Consider the following 21,908-nt stretch of genomic DNA (forward strand, 5'->3'; position numbering starts at 1 on the left):
CTAGGACCTTCTAATGGTTGTTCCCTATAATAAGCTTGATACCAACTGCTAGGAATAGGTTAGTGTCATTTGTCAAGTGGGACATTTCACTAAGAACTCCTTCCAGGTCGTATGTATAACAAATGTAAGTTTGCTCTAGCGTTACCCATTTTTGCTCCTGTCATTTATCCCAGCCATCTGTGCTTGTTTGCCGCTTTTCTATCCATTATAAATGTCTCAAATCTTATGGTGACTCAAGTTCTTATTAGTGTTGAGTAAGGAATCTTTTCAAAATGTCACTTTAAGTGACACCTGCTGGCTCCCGCTTGCTGAGGGGACTCCTGCCTTCCTAGAGCCTGGAGTGAGGGAAGTGGCCCAGGGAGGTGGAATGGCGCCCCCAGGTGACACACAGGCGGAATGGCGCTCCAGAGGTGACTGTAGAGTCAGCCACAGCGGGTGGCTGACTCCAGCACTGGCTGAGCACTCCCTGGGTCCAGGTGCTGTTCTAAGTTAGCCATGCGTAGTGGCTTGGTTCTCTCTTCACAGGGACTCCATCGTCCCGCACAACAGTTGAGTGAACTAAGGTTTAGAGAAGTAGAATTATATCCCCAGGTCGCAGCGGTAATAAATGATGCTGCTCCGAGTCAGATCCAGCGAGTCTGGCTCCAGAACCGTTGCTTTCAACCACCCTACTCACTCTGCCCAGCCTGGGCTCTTTGCACCTTCCCTAGTTGCCTAAAAATGGCTTGTCAGCTTGAGGAAAGATGACCTAGGTCAAAAGGTTCAGGGACATCCCTTTTAGTAATCACATTATGGGAGGTGGCGTGTATTTAGTCAGCACACAGACAGATTTACCTGTGCATCCCAGCGGGCACCCTCCATGAAGAGGCCGTGGACATAGGCCCCTTCCCGAGGTGGGCTCCTGAACTCCTCTCTGTTCTTCTTCGTCACGTCGCACTGCAGGGCCATCTGGTCTAGTGGCCACTCGTTCTTGCGGGCCGTGGACTGCATTATGGCGGTCAGGAAGGACTGGGGGTTGAAGAAGCCCGTCAGCCACACGGTGGGGGGCATTGTGAAGTCTCCTACCCAGACCTCCAGCTCCTTGATTCGGCTGAGGAGGTCCAAAAACCAGACAGCCAGGCCTGCCGTGGAAGGGTAGGCGCGCCTGGCCCAGGACTCCGGCACTGTGTCGAGGTACAGGTTGTTCTGCAGGTTCTCCATGTCACCGGTCACGGTCAGCTCCCCCTGAAGGCAAGGAAGGAGAGGAGAAAGTGAAGGGCAGCAAGTCCCTGCAAACAACCAGCCTCTGGAACTTTTCGCTCATGGCCCTCAGGAAGATGGGTGACTCCAGGGTGGGTGACACAGTGACTGTCCTGTCCAGTCCTCGAGTCCTTGATTGGAAGGGTTTGTCCTTTAACACTCCCCCTGCTCTGGTGATATTGGAGTCTGCACCGGGCTGCTGCTGGTAGGGGACTGGCCCGCTGCGGACCTCAGAACCCCCGAGGGCCCCACGCTGACGCAGCGCTGCCCTAGAGCCGGGGCTCCGGGACTCTCCCCCTGCCTCAGCTGTGGCCCTGCAGGCTTTGGCATGCAGCTGAGAAACGCAAGCTTACAGAGTTTAATTTAAAGACGGTTTTCAATGAAAACCTTTCTTTACAAATTTCATCTAGCTATTGGAAGAGTGTTCCTTAAAGTTGTCCAACGGTTTGATTTCTGAAGGAAATCCTTGGTTTGGGGGAATACAGATCCTCTGGGCTTTGGCTTCTTGTGTTTGGTAATGTCTTTGGTATTAGGGTAATTCTGGCCTCATACAATTTTGCTGGGAAGTGTTCCTTCTGCTTTTTATTTAAATTCAACTTTTTATTTTGAGATAATTGTAGGTACACATGCAGTAGTAAGAAATAATACAGTTTCCCCCAATAGCAACATCTTGCAAAACTTACATGCAACATGACCGACAGGATACCAATATTGACGCAGCCAAGACACAAAACATGTATGTCACTGCAAGAAATCCTTTTCTCCTGTCCCACCCTCTCTGTAACCCCTAGTAACCACTGATTTAGTCTCTGTTTCTGTAATTTTGTCATTTTAGGAAATCTATATAAATGGAATCATAGAGTTTGAAACCTTTTGGGATTGCTTTTTTTCACTCAGCATAATTCTCTGAAAATGCACCCGAGTTTTTGCATCTACCAAATAGTTCATCTTTTTTATTACTGCGTAGTATTCCATGGTATGTGTGGTAGGCAGAAAGATAGCCCCTCTCAGCTTCTTTATTCTGTTTTGGGTGTCCATCCCTCCACCAATACCACAGTCTTAATTACTATGCCTGTATAATAAGTATTGAAATCAGGTCAACTCCTTTTTCCCACTTTATTCTACTTTTTCAAATTGTTTCCACCTTTTAGTTCCTTTGTTTTTATACATAAATTTTAGAGCAATTGTCTCTGTATCTATAAAAGGCTCATACTGGGATTCTGATAGAAATTGCATTAACCCTGCCTATCAATTTGAGTAGAATTGACATCTTTACTGGGTTGTCCTCCAATCTGTGAACAGTGTATGACCTTTCATTTATTTATATATACTTTAATTCTTTTTACCAGTATTTTATAGTTTTAAGCATGTAAGTGCTGTATTTGTTAGATTTGCATATGAGTATTTAAATTTTTGAGTGGTTAAATGGTATTTTAAATTTTGGTGTCCGTGTTTTTATTGCTTGTATATAGAAATACTATTAATTGTTTTTGTGTTTATCTTGTATCCTGTGACCTTTCTCAATATTTTTGGTGCTTTCTTTTAGTACTTTAATGATATTCTGCTTGCATAGCTTCCTATAAAATGTCTACTGTCATTCTTTTTGCTCCTTTATATACACTTTTTATTTTTCCCTCGGCTGCCTTTAAGATTCTCCTTTACCCTTGGATTTCAAAAACTTAATTATGAGGTATCCTTACATAGATTTCAGTAGGCTTATTGTGTGGGATTTGCTGTGCTTATCAGTTTTTAGTTTTTATTAAATTTACAGAAATGTGGCCCTTAATTCTTCAAATACTTTTTTTCTGTCCACCTTTCCCCTTCCCTAACTCTTTCTTCCTAGGTCTCCAATTGCACATATATTGGATGACTTGACATCATTTCACGGGTCACTGATGCTCAATGTTCTTAATTTCAGTCTTCCCCTCCCTCATTTAGATAGTTCCATTGCTCTGTTTTCATGTTTACTGATCTTTTCTTCTGCAGTACCTAATTACTTGTTAATCATACAAAGGGTTGGTTTTTTTTTTCCATTTAAGATCATGTATTTTTCATCTCCTTATATTTCACTGGGTCTTTTTAAAATATCTTCCTTTTCCATTTCATAATATTATTTTCTTCTATCTTCTTGAACATAGACAAAAATCTTATAATGGTTTTCTTATCACCCTTGTCTACTAATTCCATTATCCCTGCCATTTCTGGCTCCATTTTGATTGATCAGTTTTATCCTTGCTAGAGACCATATAGTCCTGCTTCTTTTTTTCTTTTTTTAGAGAAAGGTTTTATTTATTTTTAGAGGAGAAGGGAGAAAGAAAGAGAGGGAGACACACATCAATGTGTGGTTGCCTCTCGCACACCTCCTACCCGGGACCTGGTGTACAATCTGGGCACGTGCCCTGACTGGGAATCAAACCAGCAACCCTCTGGTTTGCAGGACAACACTCAATCCACTGAGCCACACCAGCCAGGACCCTGCCTCTTTACATGCCTGTAATTTGTTTATGTCAAGTGCTGTGAATTTTACATAAGCAAATGCTAGATTTTTTTGCATTCCTTTAAAGGGTGCTGACATTTATTTATTTATTTATTTATATTGTCTGTAGTTAATTCACTTGAAATCAATGAATCTGTCAGAAGCTGGCATTTCAGCTTTGTGTGTGTTGATGGTGGGTGGAGGGGAGGGTCTGGATCAGTCCAGGTCCAATAGCCCCACTACTGACAGTTCTCCCTGATGCCATCTGTCTTGTGAGTTTTTTCTACTCTGCTGAGTGGGAACACAATCTATTCTCTGCTTTGTGTGAGCTCTGATAATTGTCCTCACTGCTCTTTTCTGGTTTCCTTCCCCAGCTTTGGGTAGGTTTTTCTCACTCGTGTGCAGAGCAGTAGCCGGCCGAGGTCTCAGGGGATGTGCCTGCAGACCCTGGAGCTCTCTCTCTGGGTGAGCAGCTCCCTGCCTCAGGCGTTCGGCCTGCAGGCTCTGCCCGGGGGTCCTGAGCATTGTCTTTCCGGCTCAGCAGAACTGTGGGGCTCTTCCTGAAACTTCCTCCACACAGTTAGTTTGTGCAGCGAGGGGCTCATTTGAAAAAGGGAAATTTTTCTTTTTTCTTTTTTTCAAGTATCAGAGTCATGTGGTACCTGTCCAATAGCTGAAAACTGATGTTTTCCACGCATTGTTTGACTTTCTAGTTAAGTTAAATCTGGTTTGTTGGCCATAAAAATCAAAGCAGGTAAGTCACTTTTAAGCATCATTTCCATACTTCACAGAGGTTACTATCACGATCGTAAAATTTCCTTTTGTAATCAGAGTCTGCCTCTGTTTGGACCAAAAAAGAACTCTAAATGTGGAAAAGGAATTACTGAAAAACTTAAAGTCATCAAGAATAATGCAAGCCATGGACTTTTAATGGGTTATCAGGCATGTGTATAATTTTCTAAGCCCCTGATTTATAAGGCAAGCAGTGAATTCTTCACAGGCTACGCAGCGTTTGCAGTCGTGAACAGACAAGTTAAACAGAATGACACCCACTGAGGAAGCGGAGGAAGCAGGGGTGGCGGGGGAGCGGAGCAGCTGACCTCCACGCTCCCTCCTGCATCACCTTCATACTCAGACCCCCAGCAGCACACTGAGGGCTATTCTAATTTTTTTTTTCTCCTAGAAATATAGAACAATTAGAAGAATCCTGTCCTGGCTGGTGTGCCTCAGTTGGTTGGAGCGTCACCCTGTAGTCCGAAAGGTCATGGGTTCAATTCCAGACCAGGGCATGTGCCCAGGTTGTGGGTTTGATCCCTGTCGGGGCATGTACACGAAGGGAACCAAACGATGTTTCTCTGTCACACTGATGTTTCTGTCTCTCTCTTTCTCTCCCTTCCTCTTTCTCTAAAAGCAATTAAGAAAAAATGTCCTTAGGTAAGGATTAAAGAAAAGAAAAAAAAAGAGAGTCCTTGCTTGATGACTTTATAGTTTAACTGAGGAAGCAGGTTTATATCTGTGGAAAGGCCCTTGAGTGATGACTTAAGAGCAGTTTCAAAGAGAGGCGGGCATGAGTGCGTATTAATGCAGGAACCACGCTGGACCTCTGCGCTGTAGAGATGTGGAAGGGCAGCGTGAGCAGCATCAGGTGGTACTGCTCAGAGAGAAGCTTATAAATAAGACTCATTTACAGGTGTGCGTTTAAGATGGGAAGAGCCCGAGATGGGCAGGGAGGCTAGGGGATGGCTGTTCCAGACGCGCCGGCCACGGCCGAGCTGGGGGCCCGCCTCACACGGAGAAGGCAGTGGCTGAGCACAGCGCTTTCTAGGCAGGCAGGAGGCCTGGGGGCCCAAGGCAGGGGTTCTCAACAATCCTTTACTAACAACCATGATGGATTATGTCCAACAACAGGACTCAGTTCCAATGCCCAGTAGATCTGACATATCACTTTGCTCATTCATTAAAGAGAAGCTGAACCAGGTGCGTGAAAGTGACAAGGGGCAGGCGCCAGGCAAGGCCGCCGATGCAACGCATTTGTGTGCCATGAGGCCTGGGAAGCAGCGAAGTGGTGTGGGCTGGTGGCTGGTGGAACCTCTGGGTTCACACTGAGACAGTGTAGGGAAAAGCTAGGAAATTCCTAGGCAAGTGGAACGAGAAAACTGAGACAGACAGCTGAACACAATGGCGGAGCCCTTTACAGCCGGGCGCAGATGGTCACTGGGGGGAGGGCAGAGTGCCTGGCAGGGGCAGAACTGGGAACACAAGGGCCTCGCCCCCAGGGTAGCCTCTCCTCCCTGCAGATAACATCTAGGCCCCAGTGATGTTCAGGTCCAGGCCCAAACCGGGTGGGCGACTCCAGGACCAACTACAATGACTAAAGACGCCCTGCCCTGCCCCTGACCCATCAGGGGAGACCAGGGCACGGGAAGGGCCACCTGGACAACTGATGCATGTTCTGCTGAAACCCTCCCGAGACCTCCCCCAAGATTCCCGCCTGCAAGGGAGAGAGAAGCCTCAAGGCAAAGGTTCTAGTGTGCTCTCCCTCGGGGGAGCAGCGCACGCCATTTCCTTTCCCCTGCTCTTCTCCCTGCCCCTTCCTTCCCCACAGGCAGGCGTCTCCTACACTCTCAGGCAGGGGGCAGCTGGAAGCTTGTCCCCGGTTACCCCCTGACCCTGTCCCCAAAGCCCCCTTTTCTCTGACTTCCCAGTGAGCTCAGGCAGCCCAGCCTAGGCTCTCCTGTTGCTTCTTCTATGCTAAGCCTTCCTTGTGTTAGTGTCCCCAGCTTTAATAAATGTGCCCTCATAGTCACCTGTTGTGAATGCATGTTGTGAAATCTTTCCTACATGAAGTCAAGAACCCAGACACCACAGCCGGCCCTGGGCAGACCCGTTCAGGGCCAGGCCCCTGGCCAATGACAATATGCCTAGTCAAAGAACATATGTGCATGTATGCATAGGCCGTGGACACAGACAACAATGTGATGAAGGCAAGGGGGTGCTGGGGGGTGGGGGGCAAAGGGGAGAAAATGGGGTACTTCTATAATAGTGTCAACAATAAAAAAATATAGACAAATCAAGACTCATTGCAAAAAAATAAAGTCCAATGTACTTAAAAAATATAGGCCATACTCATTTTTTTTAAATAAAAAATTTTAAGTTTTCAGTAGCCATTTTATTTACAAGATTATAACAATCATGTTATAAAAACATGATTTTCATGTTCGAGCATCATGCTTTTTATGAACAATACACCAAAATAAACTTGATTCTCCACAAAACTGTGTGGGGTTTTGTTAAATCTGGGTGTGTCTGTGGAACTATATTGTGCATGTGATGCCGTCTGCCACTGGGTTGACTGGGAGTAAACGTGCCCGTCCCGGAGTCCCGCAGTCATCCCATAACATGAAGCAGAGCTGGGCCCGCGGTACCGGAAAAAGGGTGATGAAAATGCCCTGGTCCTTTGGCCCCTCTCCTGAGGGCTGCGGCAGCGTGAGTCTGGCAGAGAGGAGCCCAGAGGGGCTCAGCTCCGCCGGCCGCTGCCATTCGCTCACACAGAGAAACCCTTTGTTTCCCGGTTGTCTCCCTGGGCTGAGTCCACGCCCTACTCGGCGGCGCCACGCCTCAGACAGCCACGCGCTGCTACTGAAAACAGTGAAGTCACAGGACCGTTCTGTCTCCAAGTTTCGATGTAATAAGGAATCACGTGTTTAAGGTGAAAATGTATGTGCTAAGAAGGATTTTTAGAGCAGTGAAACTATTCTACAAGACCCTGTAATGGTGGATGCATGTCATTACACATTGGTCCAAACCCACAGAATGCACAACATCAAGAGGGACCCCTCATGTAAACTATGGGCCTTGCTTGGGTCATGATGGTGAGTCAAAGGCGGCTCATCAGTGGCGACGACCGGACCGCTCTGGCGGGATGGCGGCGGCGGCGGCGGCTGTGCATGGAGGGGGCAGAGGGCCCGTGGCGGCTCTCGGTGCCTCCCACACAATTTTGCTGTAAACCTAAAAATGTTCTAAAAAACAAAGTATGGTAATAAAAGTGTATGCAATAGTTAAATTTTAACAGCCTTCAGAAATCCAAAATCATTTTTATAGCAGAGGAACATAAAATGTGTTGCTTGGCTTTCTGAAACATTCCTCACATCTGCTTATAATGTGATTATAATTTTTTGGGACAATGATTTTGCATGTACTGACTGATCATGCGAGCGATGGAGCCTGCGAGAATGTACCATCTTTTAGGTTTCATCAGCTTGAGAGTGAAGCAGCAAGGATTTAGGAAAAGGAGAAACTGTTTGCCTTGTAGTTCGGTTCCTGAACTCACATACTCCCATGACCTGGAGCAGAAGCAGCATCGACTCATCTGCAGAGCAAGGGCAGAGACGGAACGAGAGAGACCACTGCCCTGTACTCACTCAGTGTCACTGGGGTCCCTCTCTCAGGGGACAGGGAAAAAAATATCTATGGACTCGGGGACAGCATTTCCTGAAAGGCATTCAGGAAAAATTTGTTTCCTAAGACGCTGCCTGACTGGTGGAGGCCGGAGTGGCAGACAGTACGTTCCTGTGGCCAAACTCGGGCAACTGGTCCCTCCTGAAAGGCTCCGGCTGTGCTCCCCCAGGGAAACCTGCTTTCGTTTGCTCACGCGCAGGCTGCTCAGGCTCCTCAGGCTCCTCCCGCCCGGCTCCCGTGTGACACTAAATAGCACCTGCGCTTATTTGGTCACAGGCCAAAAGGCAGCAACAACAACAACAGAAAACTCACAGAGCAAACCTTGAATCCTTCCCTTAAGAAAATGGCCCTGCCCAGGGCCCTGTGACTTGCTGGCTACATGTCAGCCCTGCAGGAAAATTGGGGAGAACTAAAGGCGGGGGCGCCTCACGGTGGATGTGAGGGCTATCTGGCTGCGACCTTAACCCTCTTATTCATCCCTATAAATCAGGGGTCCCCATCCTCCCTCCTCCCCGTCTGCAGCCTGAGCTCCCCCTCCTGTCTCTCCCCGACACACCCCGGTCCGTGGAAAAATTGTCTTCCACGAACACAATCCCTGGTGCCCAAAAGGTTGGGGACCGCTGCTATAAATAAGTGCTCTTGTAAACTTTCTTTGATATGACATAGAATAAAAACCTTATTTTTTTCTGGCAGGCCTTCACTGCTTGAAGTCTTGTGAAAAGCTCAGATCCCTAGGCTCCAGTCCGAACCTAAGGGCGCCACCGTCTGGGGCCAGCACCGTCACTTGGAAAGGGCACCGCTGTTGTGCCTGCAGCGGCCGGTGCTGCTGGCTGGCAGGCACGCCGCCAGCCTCAGTCCACGCAGGTCAGCAGCACCCACGTGCCACCTTCTCGAGGGGCTGCCGGCTGCTCCCCGACCTGAGGGTCAGCTCCTGTTTGCCTTTTCTTCCCTAGGAAGGTGATCTTTGCAACCAGCTTTCATGGGCACAGGTGGGGAGGCAGGTGCGCAGGTAGGGAGGCAGGTGGGGGTGATACGGGTCCCACTCCTTCCAGTCTGGCTTCCAGACAGAGGGGGACAGTGGCCCACCCAGATGGGTGTCCTGATAGAGCGCTTCAGGAAGGAAGAAGGAAGGCGCTTGGGCTGGGGCAGCGGCCTGGTGGCTGGTGGCTGGTGCCTGCCCGTCATTCGAGAGCCAAAGCAAGGAACCCCTCTCAGGCCTGCACCATGAAGTCATACACAGTGGGTCAGAATAAAGAGCTGGAGGAATTCTCCAGTCAGCAAGCTGGACTTCAAGTTCAAACATCTTTCACATACTTAGAAACAAATTCTGTCAGTCAGAAGGGGTAATCAGCCACTGAAGCATAGGAGAAATGTCTGATGCCATAGGATGTCTGAATAATAGAATAAAAAACAGGCCTCAGCCCCGCCCAGATGCTGGGCAGGCAGCGGCTACAAGTAACATTGCACTTCCCAAATGCAGTGTAATGCAAACTGCAAATGTGAGCTGTGTGCGCACCTTCCAATTTTATGGTAGGAAGGAAGGAAGGAAGGAAGGAAGGAAGGAAGGAAGGAAGGAAGGAAGGAAGGAAGGAAGGAAGGAGGAAGGAAGGAAGGAAGGAAGGAAAGAAAGAAAGAAAGAAAGAAAGAAAGAAAGAAAGAAAGAAAGAAAGAAAGAAAGAAAGAAAGGAGGAAGGGAGGGAGGGAGGGAGGGAGGGAGGGAGGGAGGAAGGGAGAGGGAGAGGGGAGGGGGGAGGCAGGAAGAAACAGTCCTGGCTGATGTGGCTCAGTGGGTTGGGTGTCGGCCTGAGAACCCAAGGGTCAGCGGTTTGGTTCCAGTCAGGGCACCTACTCGGGTTGCTGGCTAGGTCCCCAGTGGAGGGTGCACAAGAGGCAACCACACATTGATGTTTCTCTCCCTCTCTTTCTTCTTCCCTTCCCTTCCCCTCTCTCTAAAGGAGAATAAATAAAATCTTTTTAAAAAAGCAGAACAAAGAAAAAAGAAACAGATGAACTTAATTTTTGTAATGTATTTTATGTCAATATATCTAAAATAGCAAATATTTCAATATGTAATCGATATAGAATTATTAATAGGATCTTTAACATTAAATATCTTTGAACTCTCATGTTTAACTTACATCATGGCACATCTCAATTTGGGCTAGCCACATTTCAAGTGCCAACCTGTCGCTAGCAGCGACTGTATTATAAAATCTTAGGTTATTGAATCCGTACGGTTTGGAGCGGCCTAAAATCCTCCCAGAACTTTGAAGTAACGGTTGCAGAGCAAGGAGACAGGGAAAGAAGGAGAACCGCGGTCACAACTTCCTCCCTGCCCGCTGCCAGGCAAGCTGCCAGTGTGCCCTTCCGGTGGGAAGCTCGGGGCTGAGCAGCCTCTCACGTCTTCCCTGAGCCGGCTGACCAGTGGGGCCCTCACGTCTCCCGCACGTGCCAGGTCACCCCATGAACCCCGCTTGCCCAAGTCCATCCCTTCTGCTGTTTCCTCTCCGCTCTCATTTTTTTTGCAAGCTCACCTCTCTCTTTTCCGCAGACTTAAAAACGTCCCTCGCTCTGAACGATGCTACCACCCCCTTGCACCTTCACTTTTCCGCGAAGACATTTGTTCATTCTTTTTCTCCTACCTAGTTGCCTTAACACTGTGCTTCGCAAACGCGACTCGTCACAAGAATTGCCCGGCTGCTCGTTAGAAATGTAGGTGTCCAGAACCTGGCTCTAGCGGTTGGCCGGACTGGAGGGTGGAGACCGGAGGGAATGCGCGTTGTGATGAAACCTCCGGGGAGTCCGATGACCAGACCCATCCGGGGACCTGCTCTAATGAGATTGTTTCTCATGACAGTATTTTTAAGTGGAGATTGCTCTGTCTGCCCTCCAGCTCACAGAGGGACAAAAAGAAAAAGGCAATAGACAGTTGTCCTTAGTGCTTCTGGGTCATTGTTCTGTCAATGCCAATCACCGCCTGAAGCTCCCCATGTCACTAATGCGCACCTCAGTGGACCCTTTGCTCCAGCTGAAGCAGGTTAAGTCTTAGGGCAGGCTGAGGGCTCCTCTGCTGGGAGACCCTTTCTGTCGCCACCTGTCAAAACCCTCGTCTCCCCCCCCCCCGCCCCCCTCAAAGCCCCTGGATGCTGCTTCTCCAGGGCCTTCCCTGACCCACACGCCCGTTCCTCCCTCCCTCTCCCCACCCCTCTCCGTGTGGCACTGAATTAGCTCTGCCTTCTACTACAATCAGCTGTGTGCTCGCGTTTCCAAGGCTGTCATTCTGGAGACGAAGGCTCCCCTCCAGCATGGAGGGCCGAGCAGGGCCGAGCAGGGCCGAGCGAGACTCACCCCAAGAGCTCAGCCGGCGGCCCTGCGCGCACGGACTGAACCCCCCGCCCCCTCCCAGGAACGCTCTGCAGTGCCGGGCCCCGAATGGCAGCGAAGGCTCTTGGAAGAAAAACGAGTGAATGAACCGGAAGTTGAATGAGTATATAAGCCGCACCAAATTCTATGGATTCAATAAGCTAATGTTGCAACACATCTACTCAAGATACTTACTAATAGATACCTGGGCACAACAACAGTGGAGCTGAATAATGTGACGGGCAAAGTCCTTAGTTACGTTAGAGATTGTTCCTCAAAATTTTCTATTTCATTTCGTCACAAGCTGGTGCATAGTTTGGAAACATTGCCAAACATTTTCAGTCTTCAACTTCCCTCCCCTCTCGCCTTTTCCTTACCTCCTTTCATTCATACTGGGGGAGAAGGGAAATGAACAGATTCATAAAAACCCACCGACCTGGGTGTGGCAGTCTATTTCGCAGTTCCTGTGACCGCGTGTGAAGAACCTCACGGCTGTTTTCCCCAAGCACACGCGGCGGTGGAGTGTTTTTCCCCACTCCAGGGGCGGACACGGAGGTGGCAGCACGCCCCTGCCCCGACATCCCCGACCGGGCTGAGCGCGCACTGTCAGCTGGGAAACGGGGGTCGTCCGTGCGGGGTCACAGCTCTTTTAATACCCGGGCTGATGTGAACTGACAGCTGCCCCCTTCCTCCGCTGCTAAGAGGCAGCGCGCCCTCCCACTTACCTGTCATCCAGGTGAGCGGTTGTAACAATGCGTGTCTGTTAGGCTCTGCGCTACTTATCTTCCGGTGAATAAAGACGCCTTGTTGATATAATCAGTTGTAGAAATATTATAGTAGACTCATTGCTCACAAGAAACCTGAGCTTGTGCAAACGTGGATCTTTCAGATCTTTGGATCCTTCAACAACCTTGAGGTTGTAAAAGATTAAAATGCTTTCCTTCCCCCTCACGGGGTGATAAGACTATCAGCTAATATTATGGGATACTTACCACATGCTAGGCATTGTTCTAAACACTCTATGTAAGTGAATTGATTTAATTCTTCCAAAGGCCCTATGAAATAGGACCAATGTCCCTGTTTTACAGATGAAGAAACTGAGACCCAATGAGACTTAACTCACTTTCCAGCCCTACAGTGAGGAAATGGAAGAGCTGGGAGTTGGGCCCGAACAGCCTAGAACCTGTGCTCTTATCCAGCACACACGTGCGCCTCATGTGGAAGCAACTGTGCCTGTGTCAGTAGAAGACACGAGGGGTCATGACTTCTCTCTTGTCATCATTCAGGGTACGGTCAGTCCCCTGAGGAGCTCCCGCGCGCGGACGGAGCCGCCACAGCTCATTCTAACCTCAGCACGGCTTCCGGCCCTAAACCTTGCGTCCGACGCTCCCTGCAGCATGAACAGCCCCCAGGGTCCGGGAGCAACAGCTTCCTGGGCGTTTAGATGGCTGTGGGAGAACCGCTCCCCACTTCCCAGCTTCCAGGTGCCGCTGTGTACCCGCCGGCCGTGCCCTTCCCACCCAAGCCCCCACCCACCTTCAGGCCGAGGTGCAGCTCCCGCAGCGAGCGCTGGATCTCCCTGGTGAGGACGTTCATCCGCTCGCACTCCTGGAAGACAACTGCAATGTACGGGGTGCGCTCCTCTACTTTGGCCATCAGCTCCGGGAGGTTAAACTCATCCGTTACCCGCTCCAGTATTTCTTCCAGGAGGGCCCTGACCTGCCCCCAAGAGGAAACACAGGGTTAGGAAGGGGCTCTAATTCCCAGAAGGACACCATTCTCCTGTAACCTGGCACTAAAGAGGCCCGTCATCTGTTGGCGGGTCTCCCTCTAGCCTGCCGGCTCAGGTCAGTGGGGTCAGGGTGGAGGACCAACCACAGGGTGGCTTCTCCCTAGGCGGTGACTGTGCAACCAGCTTAAAAAGACGAACACAGATGCCTTTCTGGAAACTGGGAGCTGGAGAAACCCAGAGACTGAAGCGGTGTGTTTAGCCATGAGCATTGGACCAGAAAGGCAGGGCACAGGCAGGGCCCAGGGGTCCGTTCTGAGTTTCCGGGAGGCTGCACCCTCGTGTCTGTCCTCGCGTCCCGGACGAAGCACCCCCATCTGTCACACAAACCTCCTCCCCGGCCCCAGGATTCCTTATGCCACACAAACGACCAGCTAATTAGACCAGGGAGCTAGAACAGCCAGGCTCTCCTGGAAAACTGGAAGTGAGGCACCGAGATACCGAGTTCTTTGGGGGCAAGCATTGGAGGCTGAGCCCGCCATTTTAAATTCATTACTTTTTCCTACCCGAGGACATTTTTTAATAGCTTTTAGAAAGAGAGGATGGTGGTGGGGGGAGAGAGAGAAAGAAATATTGATGTGAGAGAAACACCGACTGGTTGCTTCCCATACGTGTCCCAACCGGGTATGAAACCCACGACCTTCTGGATACAGGATGATGCTCCAACCAAGGGAACCGCACTGGCCAGGGCTGACTCTGCCATTGTGAGGCAAACGAGTAAGCCCAGGAGGCCTGTCAGCAGAGACGGGAAATGAAACAAGTGCGGACATAGTTGAACCTGTGGCCCGCAGAGAAGGACGGAGGGAGAGAGCGAGGGGACCAGCCTTCCCGGGTCCTGAGATGCAGGTGGTGGATGTCTATTGTTTTTGTTCGTCATCTCTCTCCCTTTCTTCTTCTTAACGAGCCCCTATCTTCTTTGTGAAATCACCTCCTCCCCATTGTTTGGGGTGCAGCCTTGGGGCCCCGCCCTCCCACGACCCAAGGAGGCCGCTCAGGTGTTCTTTTCTGGGAGCATGAAAATGTGAATGTCAAGACGTGGATTCGGGGACAGAAAGTGGCTGGAGCCGCCGCCGGGATGGAAGTGCCCTGCGAGGACTGCCCGCTTGTCTTCTCCCTGCGCCGGAGCCACTGTGCTTGCTAGCCTGTCTTAGGATTCCCTGGATACAGCGAGCCATTTATTGCCTATTTTGGCTAAAGTGGTCCCTGTTGCTTGCCACCAAAGAACACTGACTGAGTTAATACAGCTCTGTTAGGCGTTACCCGTGCGAGTTTTAGCACCTCATTTAGGTCTCAATTTTCTGCACCTATAAAAACTTCCAAGAGTGTTTTTCTCTACCTGTCCCCTCTCCCCGACTCCCAGGGCTGATGCAAAGATCAAATCAAATGAGCTGATGAATATGGCAGCATCTGAAAGCAATGAAAAACTACATAAATGTAAAGGATTATTAATATTCACTTTGCCTTGTATTGTTAACATACAATACACTCTCCAGGAAAAGAGCTGATGTTAGAAAAAAGAAAGTAAAACTCATCACCCTGTCACAAATGGGTCTCTGGTGCTGTCATAGCAAAGTCTGGAATGGTGTTTTAATGGTACCTGAAAGCTGCCGTTCGGGTAGGAGACAAATGGCTAAAATTATATCATATTTCTGTCTCTGGAGCGGAATTTGAAGAAACAGTCGTGTAACAGTGAGCTGCCATTTGGACATTAGTCACAAAGAGATGAAACCGAGAGTCCGGAGGCGCTGTTCCAGGACGCATCAAATGTGGGGACGCCCGTGGCCGCAGGGACCGCGAGGGAATGGGGCAGCTCCGCGCGGGCGGACAAGCCCCTGCTTTGCTCAGGGAGGCCCAAGGGCCCTTCAGGTGGGAGCGGTGGGTCCCAAGGGAGGTGGTCTACTTTACTTACACAAGAAAATGCCTCTGCCATTCTTTTTTCTGTTGGGGAAATTAATAAATAAATGCTTTCCATAAATACCTAAACATTGCAGATCCATATAGTGTTAGAAGCAATATCCTCCTACAATTTTGCCTCTTCCCTCAAAGGAGAGAGAACCACTAGCTGCTACTTTTGGGTTTATAATTCCTGCAGGCATTTTTCAATGCATATAACTCCATCCATTTACCCATCCATCCATCCGCCCACCCACCAGTCTGTCCGTCCATCCACTCATCCAACCCTGCCTCCCTCCCTGTATTTATCGTATTTATCGTGTCTGTCCTGTCTTTCTTCCTGCCTCCTTTGCCCCTCCCTCCCTTCCTATCACTGATGGGATCATTCTACCCAGAGCTTTTCCAGCTTGCTTTTTCATCTTATAACAAATCTTGGACACATTCCCTTATTAGTACATATGGATTTGCCTTGTTTTTTAAAACAATATATATTATTTCATTGTTTTGGCAGACCATAGTTTACTGTGTTATTCCCCTATTGGGTATTTGGTCTATTGTTTTTACTACTGTAAGAAATCCTGCAATAAAGAAAAAGAAATATATCATAAAATCTGTGCACTTTGAGTGTTCTTAGTGGTTGAATTCCTACATCCAGAACTCTGAATAAAAAATATGAACATTTTCAATTTTAGTGGCTACCATTTACAAGTTCTATAATTTCGACCAGCAGAGATGAGCAGACTTGCTCTCCTATGCCCTCATCACTGGACAGCATCACATCTAAAAATCTTTACCATTAGGTGGAAAATGGTATTCCGCTTAACTTTGTTTAGTTATGAGTGACATTGAGAATATTTTTATTGGCCATTTGTATTATGGCCAGTCACTGTCGATTTATTTTGTGTCTTTCCCCCCCTTCCCCTCTTCTTCTCTTTCCTTTTCTCACATGTAGGAGCTCTTTGCATGTCAGCAAAATGTGCCCACTCCTGGTGTCTGTGACACTAACAGGCCTTCCCAGTTTGGCAAGTGATCATAGTTTATCCATTTCTGAAACACACACACACACATTATTCCTTGAATTAGTTGGAAGGAGGGGATAAGACAATCACAAGAACTAGAAGCTTCTTTGAATGTTGCCTGCATAATTCTAAGTCTATTATTTATACTGTCCCAGCCTTCTTTTTTCGAGTTAGGAATGGTCTCCATTCTACTTGGTTTAGATTCTGGGTGATGTAAAATTTCTTCTCTTCCCTGTGTCCTCAAACCACACCCTAGGCACCAATGGCAGAGCCGCCTGAGCGGCGTGATTTAGGGCAGCTTTCTCCCAGGACACTCGCCTGCACCGCGCTCGCTGGGGTGCGGGTCCCTGGAGCTTAAAAGTCTGATGACTCCCCAGGTGTCTTAATTCTTCATCTTCCAAGTGTATTTCCTTGTAAACCCAGTGGAATCTCTAACTAGAGGAATCTGAGCAGCACTGTGGAGCGGAGGCTGGTGAAGGGGGCACATCTCTCCGAGGATGAATTCCTCGGGGCAGAGAGACATTTCCAGACGGTGCCCCATTCCTTCCCTGCCCTCTGCCACGCCCACGCCAGGAGCAGGCCCTCGCGCTGCCTCTGGTTGTCCCCACACCCACACCTCGCTCCAGTCTGCCTTCCTCCCCCATAATTCTCCTCTGCCCCTCTGAAATCGCAAGAGGTCCTGTGCTTAGTAGCACTTAACTGTCTTAGCCCTTTCTGATTAAAGGTCCCTCACACAGAGAGAAGGTGATTTTGTCTTAACGAGGATGAGAGAATCCAACGAGCATGTAGTTGGTGGGAGGCGGGCGGAGGTTTTTAGGAAGCCGCCACCCTGGTTGCTGAGTTGGCCAAGCAGCAGGGCAGCCGGTTCCACGCGCCCGGCTCCGGGCCACCTCTGTTGGCTTCCTTTGCTTTGGCAGACAGGCTGCGTTAAAATGGCCTGCAGGTGGACTAGCAGAGCCACTGCCAAACCCAGTGGAAGGGGCTTCCTGTGATGTCACCAGGTGGCCAGTGTGGCGACATGCCCGAGGAGGGCAGGGGCCCTTGGGTGGAAGGTCGAGCGTGTCCAGGCTGCACGGGCCGGTGTGCGTCCGAGGGGAAGGGGCGCACGTCCGGCCCGTGCTGCGTCCTGCCGCCGTGGCCAGTGCGGCAGGGTCCCTCCCCGCAGCCCTCAGCTCCCCAGAGCGGCCTCAGGCGATCCCCCTGCCCCCACCCCGCCCCCCACACACCTTTTCTTCTCTGGCGGCCCCCGCTCCGTCTCCGGCCTGGCTGTCCCGGGGCTGCAGCTCCAGCACCGTGCGAAAGAGCTTTTCTGAGGTCTGGGTCAGGAAGCCGATCTCCGCGTTGGGGTGGAGGCCATACAGATAGGGCGACTCGGGGGGCAGCTCGGCGTCCACGTACTGGAAGGCGAGGGCAGGCCCACTTAAAGCCACACCAAGGCGCCTCCCGCCTCCCGCTCTGGTCTGCGCTCCACAGGGCGCGGGGCGGGCCCCGGCGGGCCCCTGGCAGCGGCGTCTCCGCGGCCCCGCGGGGAGCACGGCTCACCGACGCCGGCCGACGCGGGCTTGCTGACCGGCCCGCAGCCCCCGCTCCACAGCGCACCACGTGTTTCTGTGCCCTGGGCAGGTCTCCAGGACTCCTACATCCACGGGATCATTCTCCTGCTGGAGAAGTTTGGAGGATTTTCTCCAAGTCCAACCTCACCCCCTGGCCCTGCTCTCCGATGTACACCTGTCCTTGCGCGCAGAGGTGTTCGGAAATGCTGAACCCTGCCTGGTGTTTTCCCTCAGGCTCCCTTGGACCTCGACTGCGTCCCCTTGGGTGACTTTCCCCTCCCCTCTGTTTGGCTGAGTCAAGGAGGACAAGCCTACACGCAAGCACAGGGCAACGCGTGCAACACGGATGTGCAACTTGGGGTGCAGGACGAGGCGAGCTTTGCTGCAAACGGGAGCGTTCCTGCCTCTGGGGACAAGTATTCTTACTTTAACACTGAGCGTCCCCCACATGGCACATCTCAGGGACCAGCCGTGGCGGCCGCAGCCTGCTGTCCCTCGGAAGCCCTCCTCAGCTCCCAAGGCGCACTTCCTACTCTGGGCTTTCTCTCTGACTCCTGTTCCAGTGAGAAAATGCCCCTCAGGTTTAGCTCCTAATTTGACTTTAATTTCTCCTTGTTAGCAATGTCTAGTCTAAGTAAAATATTCTTTAGAGCAAATTTGTGTGTTCCTTTCTGTATTTCTTCTCGCAGCCAGCACCCCCCTGGACTCCTTGGTAGGTTCTCTGTAATTATCTATTAACTTAAAGATTAAAGGGAGGGATGAAAAAAGGGAAAATCTATCTCAGTTATTCGGAAATGTACAAACCTTGTTATTGTCCATTACCTACACCAGCTTTTTGTCAAATTTTCCACAGACACTAGGGGGCGCACTTGCACAATTTTCTTGGCTAAGGCTTTGAAGACTTGGTCAAGTAGTTTTTATAAAATCCTTTTATTTTTTTAGTTTTATTATTTTTAATTTCTTCTCATAGGTCCATTTGTTTTCTGGATCAAATGACTTTTATGACTTACCTTCTTAGATCGTATGAATTAAGCAAATTTTAAAGCTTGTAGTTAATGTTTCTATGACCAGTATTTTCCTTAAGTTTGGTATTCAAAGATTTTAAGGTATCTTCAAAAGTTGAGCATTAAAAATAGGTTTTTTAAAAAATTATCTTTTAAAAATTTTCCATGGCAGGCTAAACAGGCAAAGGTAAGCATTTTAAAAATAGCTCTAGTAATAGTAAAATAGTAATTACCCCAAAGTAATAATATAAAAAAGCTTCATTTGAATGCTTTGCTTGGCATGTGTACATGGGCATGTGCGCCTTGTTCCTAGCAACACACAAGGGTGAGGGACCTGCCCACAAGACCTTTAAGTGTCCCTCTAAGGATATTTAGAATCACTAATGTAAATTTTAGCAAAAGTTAGCTAAGTTCTTACCTGAAATTGTACCCCTAATGGCTTTGTCCTGAATAATATCCTGAATGAAAATAATTAAATGAATGCCCCAGATATTATTTGTAGAAAAAAGCAACCAATAGAATTACTGAACCAAACAACAAGAGTAAAAATATCCCCAAAGGCTCAGCTGTGTCGTGAATTTGAGGCTGGAAACCTTACACCTCTCCGACGGACCAGGGCAGATGTGGGGCCGAGAACCACCCGCGGTGGAATCGCTCCTCTGTCAGCCATCCGCCCGGCCTGTGTGAGCAGCCCGCAGCCCCGCAGGGCCCTGCCGAAGAGAGGCCCCGGCCCCCTGTGGGCTCCCCGCCTCCCGTGGGCTCCGTTATGCTGCTGTGAGCAAAGAGCAGAGCCTGACCTCATGGTAGCCATTGCAGTCCATGTTGCCTGGCAGCAGGAACCCGGGCGCCAGAAATAGCTCCCCTTCCAGCATGTCCGGTTGGATGAATTCCTCCAGGTATGTCCTGCAGAGTCTCCTGTCCCAGCTGTCGGTGATGTGGCCTCCATACATGATCTCTCCGAAGAGGTACCGCAAGTCATCGTAGGGGACCTGACAGACAAGGGAAGGACAGCAAGGTCTCCACGCAGGCGCAGGGCTGGCAGGGCGGAGCAGGAGCCCCAGGGCGGGATGCTTCCTGGGCAGCAGTGTTTCGTTCACCTGCGAGCCCCAGGGCCCAGCAGGGTCGGGCACGTGCGGAGCTCACAAAATGCGGGAAGAGCAACATCACAGGGTGAGGGGAGGTAAGGCGCTACCCCCTCGTGTCTGCACCTTCCCCCTTTCACGTCATGAACTGCGGCAATGATGTGAAACTGTGGAAATGGCTCTACCAACAGGTCCTTTAAATAGGCAAATGTCAAATGGAAGAAAATGAGGACCAGGATAGTTTCCTAATTTCCTGCCATTAATTGGCCTATTAATGAATGAACTGCTGCGGCAAGTTCACTGCTGTTGAAGTGGACGAAGGCCCCCAGTCCCACTCCAGAGCCTTGTCCAAGTGCAGCAAATGAACGGACGGGGCCAGGGGCCAGGGGCGGGGGGCGTCCCAGCAGCGGGAGGCAGAGGGGCGGCTCAGGGAGTCTGCGCCTGACTCCTTTCCCCACCGTGAAGGAGGAGGACTTGCCGATGCTGCACTTGGTCTATGAACCAGCACAGCCTCGATGGTGTGAATGTCCCCTTAAATGGAAGGGCCTGCATGGTTAGTGAAAGTCTTCTTTGAAAAGGAATATCAGACAAGAATGAAGGAGACAAGGCATAGCAAGGATTTGGCTTCCTTTTCAGCTTTGGTGAGGCCATGCCTATGTGAAGGGCTAAGGGCCCTAAGGCAAGTTCCTGTCCCTGGCTAATTAAATTGGGAGTTTGTACCAAGTGAGTGTGGGCCTCCTCTTGCCACAGTCCCCTGCAAAGCTGTGAGCACACGGGCGTGGTCGGGGCCCAGGAACAAACACTCAAGGGACTGAGTGGCACCAGGCGTGAGGCGCAGGTCTGGCTTTCTGAGCTTTGCGGCACTTTTCTCGGCCTCACGCGCGGGTCCTGGGGTGGCCATGTGTTTAAACGTGCACTTCCTCACTCCTCCTGCAGGGTGTGCACGCGCCCCTACTTCCCTGCGCTGACGCCCTGCCCCCAGGCTGGCTGGCGGGGAGGGGCGGGTGGGAGGGGACCTTTACCTTCGCGTTGGCCTCCAGGAAGTTGTAGAGCACGTTCACAGAGATGGTGAGGTCCCCGGTGCTGAAGGGGTAGGGGCGATTCCATCCCTGAGGCCCAAACTTTCGTCGTTCTGCCACCACCGCGTGAAAGTAACAGAGAGCAAAGAGGATGCTCTTGAACTCCGTCTCCCGGGAACACATCTCCAGGGTGTCCTGAAAGGAGAGGCCGCTTCCGATGTCAGCTGTCAGCGCAGAGCTGCTGTTCTGCGGGGCAGGTCAGCGTGTGGGTTAGGGTGGCTTTGGGTCACGTTACCGTTTGCCCTGGTTAGGGTGTGAGCCCCTTTCACGAGGGACTACAGACTGCACTGTGGACAGGCCAGGGCTCAGGGTTTGAGGGGACCCTGCAGGGGGCTGGGTTTTAATTTAGTATCTGAGTTAAAGTTTACAGTCAGGGTACAGCTTGCACGTACAGATATGCTAACTCATTTCCCAAGCACATCTGATGGAAAACTCGGTAGTGGCCCCGGGAGTGGGAGGGCCCCGTTTGTCATGTTCAAGTCACTTTGTGATGAGCTGTGGGTGGGGACTCCCACAGCATCATTTCTTATTTCTTCCCTTCCTGCCGTGCCTTTCTTACCCATCACGGAAACTTCGTGGGTGTAATTACTGCCTGTGTGGCTGTGGAATCCCCGCTCACTCCTGCAGGCGCTGCTGCTTGGAGTGGGCTGGGAGCCCCAGCCCAGAGGCGGGGAAGGCGCGCCCTTCGCTCTGCCAAGTGCCACACCTGAGCAGGGCCCACGGGACAGTCGGCTGCAGACACACGAGCCCGAAGGGGTCCTGGCTGCAGAGCTATAGGAGGCGGAGAAGATGTGGCTTCTGAAGAGAGGAGGAGAGAAACGACAGAAGGACAGAGAGGCAGGAGAGGGTCCAGATGGGGAGGCAGCAGGGTTGTGGTTGGTGGATTTTTAGGGGGATGGTGCAATAGTGGGGGGGGGGGGGAGAGAACCTGCATTTTGAAGGGATGGTAGGAC

The 21,908-nt window shown here is 50.5% G+C and overlaps 1 protein-coding gene across 2 annotated transcripts in view; it reads right to left on the reverse strand.

Moving 5' to 3' along the window:
• The window catches only part of DNAH9 (dynein axonemal heavy chain 9), a 301,438-nt gene that overhangs the window by 3,460 nt on the left and 276,070 nt on the right, over positions 1–21,908 (reverse strand). For both annotated transcript variants that reach the window (XM_054571228.1, XM_054571229.1), the window contains exons 64-68: positions 20,899–21,090; positions 19,592–19,783; positions 17,464–17,634; positions 13,073–13,255; positions 835–1,224 (exon numbers count right to left, since the gene is read on the reverse strand). In XM_054571228.1, coding sequence (XP_054427203.1) covers positions 835–1,224; positions 13,073–13,255; positions 17,464–17,634; positions 19,592–19,783; positions 20,899–21,090 — 1,128 coding nt within the window. The remainder of the gene's footprint in view (positions 1–834; positions 1,225–13,072; positions 13,256–17,463; positions 17,635–19,591; positions 19,784–20,898; positions 21,091–21,908) is intronic.

The sequence above is a fragment of the Pteronotus mesoamericanus genome, unplaced genomic scaffold (genome assembly GCF_021234165.1).
Source record: "Pteronotus mesoamericanus isolate MK-2021 breed Mesoamerican mustached bat unplaced genomic scaffold, CSHL_Meso_final contig_22, whole genome shotgun sequence".
NCBI lineage: Eukaryota > Metazoa > Chordata > Mammalia > Chiroptera > Mormoopidae > Pteronotus > Pteronotus mesoamericanus.